This window comes from Gorilla gorilla, chromosome 10, assembly GCF_029281585.2.
Source record: "Gorilla gorilla gorilla isolate KB3781 chromosome 10, NHGRI_mGorGor1-v2.1_pri, whole genome shotgun sequence".
Taxonomy (NCBI): domain Eukaryota; kingdom Metazoa; phylum Chordata; class Mammalia; order Primates; family Hominidae; genus Gorilla; species Gorilla gorilla.
This window is the reverse complement of record NC_073234.2, coordinates 43,603,521-43,612,125: the sequence shown is the minus strand read 5'-3', so window position 1 is coordinate 43,612,125 and position 8,605 is coordinate 43,603,521. Positions and strand designations below refer to the sequence as shown.

Here is an 8,605-nt window from a genome sequence, read left to right as displayed (position 1 = left end):
CGTGGAGACTCCTTTCTCATCTGGGGTTTTTCTGGAGGGTTGGGAGATGTGGGGAGGTTTCTCTGCACAGGTTGCAAATCCCAAATGCAGCAGTGGGTTCTGAGTTGTAGGTGTGACTCCCACTTGCTGGTGAATAATTCATGTTGGCTGCTAGGTGGCAGCACTCCGAGGTATCTAAAGGGTAGACCTGGACCTGCCACCTATGAGTTGTGTGATATAGAAAAAAATCTCTTAGCTATGGTTTTCCTGTCTACTTCATAGGGTTGGAATAAGGATAAATGAGGGACAGGTTGGATGCCGTCCAAAGAAAATCAGCAATGACATAAAGAGATTTCTAGAATAGTTGATGGTCCATTTATTTCAAACAGTAGCTGGTGTAACAAATTCTAAAATGTGTTTTTCATCTGGAGTTGCACAGAATCGTGGAATTTTGTGTTGAGTGACATAATAGGTATGGAAATATGAGGGGAAATAGACATTGCAAATGTGAAGCATGGTGGTTATTTGTAAGAATGAGAACTCCTCTGACTCTAAATATTTGGGCCTGTGGACTGGGGAAGGCTGGAGCCATCTGCCTTGTTCTGGAGATCATCTGGGTTCTATCAGTCCTTCTCAAGTACTGTGCTCACCCAGAAAAGCAGTGTGAAGTGAATTTGGACTCATTTGGAGTGAGATGGAGGGAATCCCCCCACTCAGTGTTATGAGTCTCCAACCCCAGTTTAAGCTATTTCTATGGCAGTTTAGGGTCACAGGTTTGATCCCGGTGTGCCCAGCCAGTGGTATTAATGGATGGCATTATGTTTGGAGGCAGCAGCATAGAGGACTGTTGTTTATAGAGAAAAGATTTGGGAAGGACTGGTTACAATGTGGGTCAGCCTGAAGCCTGGGCACTTTCTTCTGTGACCTTGGGGTTGTGTATTATATGAATGATGCTGTTTTTTAAGTAAACCATTCAACAGCAATTAAATAATTCCTTCATTCACGGCTAAAGTCAGATCTGGAGGCCTTTCTTATTATTGATCCTTCTATCAGGGAAGGTTCTGCTTTGCCTCCTTCCTCCCTGGGGATGTTTTAGAGAAAATGCTTCCCTTGTAAAGGCCCACACACATCCTTGCCCACGAAACCTTGTCCCCTCCCCTCTCCCAAAAGGGGTCTTGGTTGCTGTCCATGGTGCTGGCATCCAGACCAGCCTCGGGATGTAGGAACAAAAGCTGGACTGGGGTTCAAGTAATTTCAAAGTGTGGAAGTATATAACTTCCAATTTCTGAGGGAGTACAGTGGATAGGGAACTGAGACTGAACCCTCCGTCTGCTCAGTAGGAAACTGTTTCCCCAGAGAGAGAACCCTCTATATCCCCCATCTTGGGAGACAGAAAGGCCAGACTTTACTGATTTGCCATTCTCAGAAGAGCTGGTGGGGACCAAATGGGGGATTGCAAATCAGAGTGACTACTAATATCTATACTGGCAGATAGGGCTCAGGTAGATAGGACACACGTGGAGCTTCCTGTGCCAAGCCTGAGCTGTCCTCTGTGATGGCTCTGCAGGGAAGGTTAGACACACCAAAGAAAACAGACATACTCACACACAAACACACTGTATCCATTTACACTCTGGGTCCTAAAATGAGGCCAAGTGGGACACTTTCCCCTCTCCTTCAGCACTAATGGAAGTCTTGGTATGGGAGTTGGGGCCAGCAATCAGTATGGTCTCCTTTTCTTCCTTTTTCCAACTTAAAAAGATCATTGTCCAGGAAAGGGTCATGGGAACTGCTGCCCTCTTCAAGTGGGCATTCCTACTTGCCCAGTGGAAAATAGGGAGTACGGATGGGCAGAATTCTCATCACTGATTCCGGGGAAAGGGTCTGACAAGCTGGGCTTTATTCTCCCTCAAAGATCAAATATGCTGAAAATTTCGTCATTTAGGTTCAAATTGAGTTCGGTGATAGAGGAGTAGGGGTGGAGACTGAGTATACAGTAGGGAAGGAGTTGAGAAGGGCAGAAAATGCACAGAAACCTTGATCTTTGTACGAGGCTTTGGGTCTGCCCTGCCCCTCTGTAGATCTTGCATAATTAGATGCCCCTGCAGAAGGCCTGGTGGCTACTGGAGTTTCTGCGGTCAGGGAGCCATGTCTAGGCCAGGAGGCCAAGGTGTGGAGGAGGAAGAAGTGTGAAGTGAAATCTCCATCTACACCCAGCTAATTGGAATAGGGTGAGCGGTAGGGGAAGGGGGGCAAGTCCTGACATGGGAAGGGTAATCTGGGATGCAGAAGGAACTGTGCAGTGTGCTGAGAGATTTATTTGGATGGAAGATGAGTTAATCTGTATACATCACAAGAGGAGAGCTGTGCCCAGCCTCTGGGGGGGGCCAGAGAATGCTGACTTAGGGAAACAGGTTCCCTCTGCCCACCGCCCTTATCCTGCCTCAGTGCCCCAGGGCTTCTGGCCACCCCCACACTCAGCTTTCATTCTGTCTGTCTGATTCCACTTCTCTGCTTGTATCCCTTCCTCTGAAGGAAATTATCTTGGAACAACTTTTCCAGAGAGGGCAAAGTGACCAATCTAGGACTTCCTTCAATCCTGGCAGTCCAAAAGCACTTTCCTTACCAGAGTCAGCAACCTCTGCCCATGTCTGCAAATCCCTAGCTCCGGGCCCATTTTACAGCTTAGCCCCTGCAGTTACTTTTCACCCCCCACCCCCTTAATCTCTTACAGGAATCCAGACTAGACTTGGATGTTCCCACTACAGACAGAAACATGTCTGGGTTTGTGTTACAAACTACTCTTCCAGGCGTCCAGACCTCCCATTGTTATGGGGGTCACCCCCAGGACCTGAGAAAGCAAGGTGGGAGATGGGAGGGTTAGGGTCTTGCCTCCAGGTCTTGTAGGAAGTGGGAATATGAGAGAAATAAGTCAAAGTCAAGAATGGAATATTTGATTTATTCTAAAATTTATGAATATTTAAAAATTTTCAATATAAAAAGCCAGAGGCCTGGGCAGGGACAGGCCCAAAGATGTCTCTGCCTGAGAACTAAGTGATGGGGCAAACCCACTTAATAGTGGCCAGAGAGCAAAGGAGAGTTATAAGAAACTGTAAACCAGGCTAGGGCAGATTCACCTTCCTAGAGGCAAGACAAAGAAGGAAGGGGGTAGACAGAGCCTACTAAGTAAGCTGCTTATCCCTTCTGCCACATGGTTCAGACTCAATCTAAGAATGTGTATGCTGTCACCTAGTCAGAGACAGGCCTTGGCAGGGGACATAAAAAACAAATAAGGCTTCACCCTTCCTCTCAAAGAGCTTACATGCAAAGAGGAAGGACCAACCAGGTACAGACCAGATGCACAGTTACTGAGCTTATGCTTTGATACATGCTTAGCCAGCAGCATCAATGAACACTATGAAAGCCCAAAAAGAGAGGCAGTTGAATCTTTCCTCAGGCCATCCAGCATTATTAGTTAAAATCTGATTTCATCCTTGGGGGATGCATACATGATCAGAAGGGCCAAGCAAGCAGACAGACCATGGTTTTCTCACCTGGCTTCCTGAGTCAGGCCAAGTGCATACTTCACACATTGGTCAGGGCCGCCTCACACTTCACTATGGTGGTTCTATCCAGTTTGGTCAGATAGGCACTAGGGGAAGATGTATACCTTGGTCTTGTGCCTACAAAAAATCTTATCCCTATGATGAATGAAAGGGTGATGATGACAGTCTCTTTCCATGGGACTATCTGTCCAAAAACTGTAGGTTGATGCTCCTTTCAGGTACTAGGACAGTCCGGGTCATGGGTCTAACTGGGGCTGCACCTGGCTCAGGCTGCACCTCAAAATGTGTTAGGATCTGGAAAGGGAAGAAGGTGAGCATTACTATGAAAGATATCTATAATGGGGGGATTCATTGGTAATCCAATTGGTAAAGGGCATGCATTATTAGTGTTAGAATGGTCAATGATTGGGTGGCACCTGTGGCCAGTAGGGGACTTCTTGGTTAATAAGGGTGAGGGATTATGATAGGTAAAAAATAGTTTGAATACCCTCACTTACACTCCAGGCCTATAATGGGCTTATCATATTTCAGAAGATTCATTCTACCAGGTCTTATATGATTTCCTATGCTTGTCAGGGGAAAGAGCTCACAACTTTAGAGGGTTAGGGTCTCTCCAGTCTGGGGAAGGTATAAAATCTAGAGCACTCACCTGGGCCAAAGCCATTTGCAATTCAAGCTCTGCCAGGCGTCTCCCCATACAGCTGCGCTTGCCAAAGCCAAAGGGAAGAGATGCAAATGGGTGGGGGGTGGGACCCTCCCCCAGCCAGCGAGCTGGACGAAAAGAATTTGGCTCTGGGAACTGGGCAGGGTCCCTTGAAGTGGCATAGTGACACAGAGTGACCAGCGTCTGGTGCGAAGGAAAACAAACTTGTCAGTTTGGGCTCAGAATAGGGCAGGCATGAAGAAGAGGATATTCAGACAGGGACAAAGGCAGGTCCTGGTGGGTGATGGGGAGGTTTTCTGGGGCTACTTTTGGAAGGATCTCCCCACTGTTCCATTACATCCTAGAAAGGCATATCCTAGAGAGGGGTCAAGGGGAGTGTTTGAAGGGCTTTTAGGAGAGTGTTTGAGAACAGGGTTGGGGCCCAAGATAGTGAGGCTCAATAGAAAGGGTGAATAGGCTCTACTCACATTTTTGGGGATAATATAGTCACCCACATGAATGTCTTTGTCTGGGACACGAGAATTTCCAGGTACCACAGGGTACAGTCTAGGTTGCAAAGCACAAAATGGAGACAGCAAGATGAGGCTAGGGGCTGCAGCCCCCTTCTCATTGTTTCCAACTTCCAAACCCTTTTTGGCCAGGAGTAGAGGGCCATTTTTCTCTGCTCTCTCCCTGCTTCCATCCACTATTTGCTTCCCCAGCCCTTCCTTGGCATTTCCTCTTGTTCCTCCTCTCCTTCCCCCTCACCTTAGCACTTCCTTGACCACCGCCTTCAGCAGGGGCAGCTGGGACAGAACAGTGGCTGGGGGGTAGGCACTGGAGCCAGGGCTCAGGGCAGCTGTGATCTCGGAGTGGAGTGCTGTCTGGACTTCGGGGTGCCGGGAGAGCTCATACAGAGCCCAGGAGAGCGTGTTGGACACCTGAAAAACATGTGAAAGCAAGAGAGGTGTTGGGTGTGAGAACCCAGCAGAGGGTGCAGATTATGGAAGAGTCTGGGGCTACAGGGTGCTAAGCCAAGCTGGTCTACGTGGCCATAATGGATCCCCTGCAACAGAAAAATGGCCCCTGAGTCTGCGGAGGCTAAGCCCTGGAACCGGCTCACAGCACGGAGGGAGAACCTCACCGTGTCCACTCCCGCCAGTAGCAACTCTGTCACATTTCCCAGGATGGACTGGGCAGGCAACTCTTCCTGGAACAGGAAGTGGGTCAGGTGCGCCCCAGATTCCAGGTCCTTCTCGGGCTGTCCTCCGTTCCTCATGGCTGCCTCTGCCTCTCGCCGCTCCACGTGCCTCTGAGCTGCGTGGGTAGAAGGCACGTGAATACCTCGCTACCCCTGGACAGCTTTACATTCCCCCATTCCCACCTTGACCTGTGCCTTACCAAATGCAAACATCTGGTCCCAGTCTCGGCAGAGGCGGCCCCAGGGCCCAGGCACAAGGTGGCGCAGCCAGTGGGGCATCGCCATGGTCAACAGCGTGGACACAAACACCGAGCCCACAGCGCGGATGAAGGTCTCCGTGTCGGGCGGCACTTGAGCCTCCAGGCAGCCCAAGCGCGAGCCGAGCAGAACCGCGGCGATGCCTTGTCGGGAGGGGGCGCCATCAGGGTTCCGGGAGGCTCTGGTAGGGCGCCCCCGACGCCTGCCCAGCTCTGTCCTGGGACTCACCTTCCAGTCCGAACTTGTAAAATTCCCCCGCCACGTCCCGAACCAGGGCGGGCGGCCCCGTGCCACGTCCCCGCTGGCGCCTCAGACGCCGCACAAGGTCGCAGACTACGTTGTTCAGGGTTCCGGCGTAGCGGGCGGCCGCTTGAGGCCGGAGGAGGAGCGGGGCCAGGAGACTGCGGAGCCTTTGCCATTCTTCGCCTTCCCTGCAGGGTTGAGGAGAGAGTGCGCATCGGGAAGGTGGGGACGGCTCGACGGGACTGGCTGCAGTGAAGGAGCGCGTTCGGCTGCGGTGGCCAGGAGAGGGATTGCGTCTGCCCCCTTGGGGTACGGAAACCTGCACCGGCGTGCGCCTGTCTTCCAGCCCCCTTCCTCTTTACTCATTTCCTGCCCGCAGGGGCCGGGGTTCCCGGGTAACTTGAGTCACAGAACCTTACATTCATTCCATCCAGATCCTTGTACCCTAGCCCAATTCCTCCGGTTCCCCCAGTTCCCAGGATTTGGGCCTCAAAAGATAAGGAGGTAGGCGGGGAGTGAGGTTGGGGCTCAACCTGAGTGTGGGTGAAGCAGACTGGGATGGGAACCCCAAGATGCCCAATGGTAGAGTGGGACAGCCGACCTCCCACCATGCCCCCAGATTGATAGTTTCGGGACCCGCAGCAGGAGAGGGCCGCTGCAGGGCGTCTGGGCTTCTGGGGGCAGAGAAGACTCACGCAGTGAGCAGTCCGCAAGCCCGCTGGCGGCAGCGGCGGTGCTCCGTCCAGGGCGAGAAGCTGCAGCGCTCGGGCCGGGGTCCCTCCTGTCGCAGCAGCTCCTCGACGAGTGCAGGGGCAGCCACGTACACGGTGCGCACTGTCCCAAAGCTGGCTAGCCACACCGGCCCGAAGCGCGCGGCGCCCTGCACCTGGGGGAGCGGACACAGCGGACACTTGGATACCTGGGCGGGGACTTTTAGCTTGACCTGTGCCCACGCCAAGGGCGTTGACTGGGCTTGGGAAGAGGGAGCTTCTGCTCCTTCTCGGGTGCCCAACTAGTGTATGCCTTTGATACTGCAAACTCCTCCTCTCTCATTTCCCATCCCTAGAAAGTTTGAGTGTGATGGGCAAAACAGGAACTTTGTGCAAGGCAGACATTCAGGACCTCTCTGATCATCTCCGTCGAGGAGAAATCTCTAAAAGTTCCATGTCTGGACTGTCCATCTCAGGACGAGTCCTCAGTGAATGAAAAGGAACCCATGTAGCTTTAAGCCGCACGCAGGCGGAGGGTACTGCCCACTCCGGCCTCCCGCGCACTTGTACTGTATCTGCAGGATCTCCACACCTCAGGACAGCGAGAAGGCGCTTTCGCAGCGCCCTCTGCTAAGAGTCGGGACGGGCTCTGCCCGAGTGTAGCCACACCGCCCCCAGCCTCAACTCGCCTTTTCCTTATTTCATGGGCATCCGTTCTCTCTGGCTGTCCCACATTTGCTCTGCACTAGTCAGTCCTTTCTGACGCTGTCAAAACCAGTTTCCCCAGCACTCCGTCTAGGGAAAGGCGTCCCTTCCTACCTGCAGCTCGTGTAGCCTCGACAGCCCCCCCTTGCAGAAAAGTTCGGCCAGAAAGCTGGGCGTAGAGGGGCCTGGGATGTCTGCCAAGCTCCGGCGTGCTGAGTGGTACTCTCGGTAGCCTAGGGAGGCGCCCAACTCGGGCGCCCAGCGGACGCGATGGAACACTCTGGAGGCGTACTTGAGGGTCTGGGTCATGGTCTGGTTCAGGGTGCTCGCGAAAGAAAGCGCTTCTCCTGAGCATCTTGTCTCAACCCCTATTTAACCTTTGGGTGAGGTGATGACGCCCCCTCTCCAAGCTCCTCAGCCAATCCCTCCTCCTGAGTGGTCTGTGCTGGGGATTAGCACCCAGGAACAGTAGGCGGGGCTGGGGCTGACTTCACAACTCCGTTGGGTCTCATGTTGCAATGACCCTCATGGGAGGGAGGGCCTAAGATTTTCCTCCTGGGAGAGTGCCTTTGTCTAGGAGCCTCAAAGTCTCATCCTAAGAAAGGCTATAAGGCTTTTTAGTAGGGACTAGGTGACCAAGCTACACTAGTCAGTCTCTGATATTCCCACCACTTTTACCAGTGAGCCCAGCCCCTTTAGGCCCATCCTCAGGAATTCCCCATCTTTCAGCTCCTCCGGGAAGGGAAGCAGGGGAGGCACAGCTGTAACTGTCCCCACATTCTTGGCTTAGTGGGTTGTATCTTCTCTGCATTATTTTCCTGCACTAGCCACACCTCCCCCTCCTCCTGTACCTAACATATACTGGGCAGATGGCAGGTGGGTTAATGGGCTAAAATGGCTCCTAGAACCTCCATCTTTCTTTCTTGAGGATAAGGGGATCCCTTGGGTATACAAGCCCCCTCCTTCCAGACATGGGAATTTGGGGCTTGAGAAGCAGAAATGAAGAAACTTTTTGTACATTAGTTAAGTTCAAAGATTGTCTGTGGGGTGTTAGAGGAGCTAAACGGATGTGGATGTTCTAATTCCCCAGCTGACTCGGTCTCCTCTGGGGGGCTTTCTGGTTAGCAGCTCCTTTCTACTTTTAGCCTCAGAATCCTGTGGTGGCTCATGCCTATAATCCCAGCACTTTGGGAGGCTGAGGCAGGAAGATGGCATGAGGCCAGGAGGTTGAGACAACCTTGAGCAACATAGCAAGACTGTCTCTACAGAAGAAGTTTAAAACTTAGGCTGGGCACGGCAG

General features: G+C 52.2%; 1 protein-coding gene across 1 annotated transcript; it reads right to left on the bottom strand.

Moving 5' to 3' along the window:
* Positions 1 to 2,095: 2,095 nt before the first annotated feature.
* Positions 2,096 to 7,683, bottom strand: CYP27B1 (cytochrome P450 family 27 subfamily B member 1). Its single transcript, XM_004053457.5, has 9 exons — positions 7,420 to 7,683; positions 6,586 to 6,776; positions 5,876 to 6,078; positions 5,590 to 5,790; positions 5,333 to 5,505; positions 4,957 to 5,129; positions 4,677 to 4,755; positions 4,195 to 4,392; positions 2,096 to 3,839 (listed from the first exon to the last, which is right to left on the bottom strand). Exons 1-9 carry the CDS (start codon positions 7,612 to 7,614, stop codon positions 3,726 to 3,728), a joined length of 1,527 nt encoding a protein of 508 aa, XP_004053505.2. The 5' UTR covers positions 7,615 to 7,683; the 3' UTR covers positions 2,096 to 3,725.
* Between the last annotated feature and the right edge of the window lie 922 nt (positions 7,684 to 8,605).

Excerpts from the sequence above, each read along its gene's own strand:
- CYP27B1 (XM_004053457.5), bottom strand. The coding sequence starts at position 7,614 with ATGACCCAGACCCTCAAGTACGCCTCCAGAGTGTTCCATCGCGTCCGC. Across the intron at positions 6,079-6,585 it reads GCTTGCGGACTGCTCACTGC|GGAAGGCGAAGAATGGCAAA; the intron begins GTGAGTCTTCTC and ends TCAACCCTGCAG. Across the intron at positions 4,393-4,676 it reads ACTATATTATCCCCAAAAAT|ACGCTGGTCACTCTGTGTCA; the intron begins GTGAGTAGAGCC and ends CCTTCGCACCAG.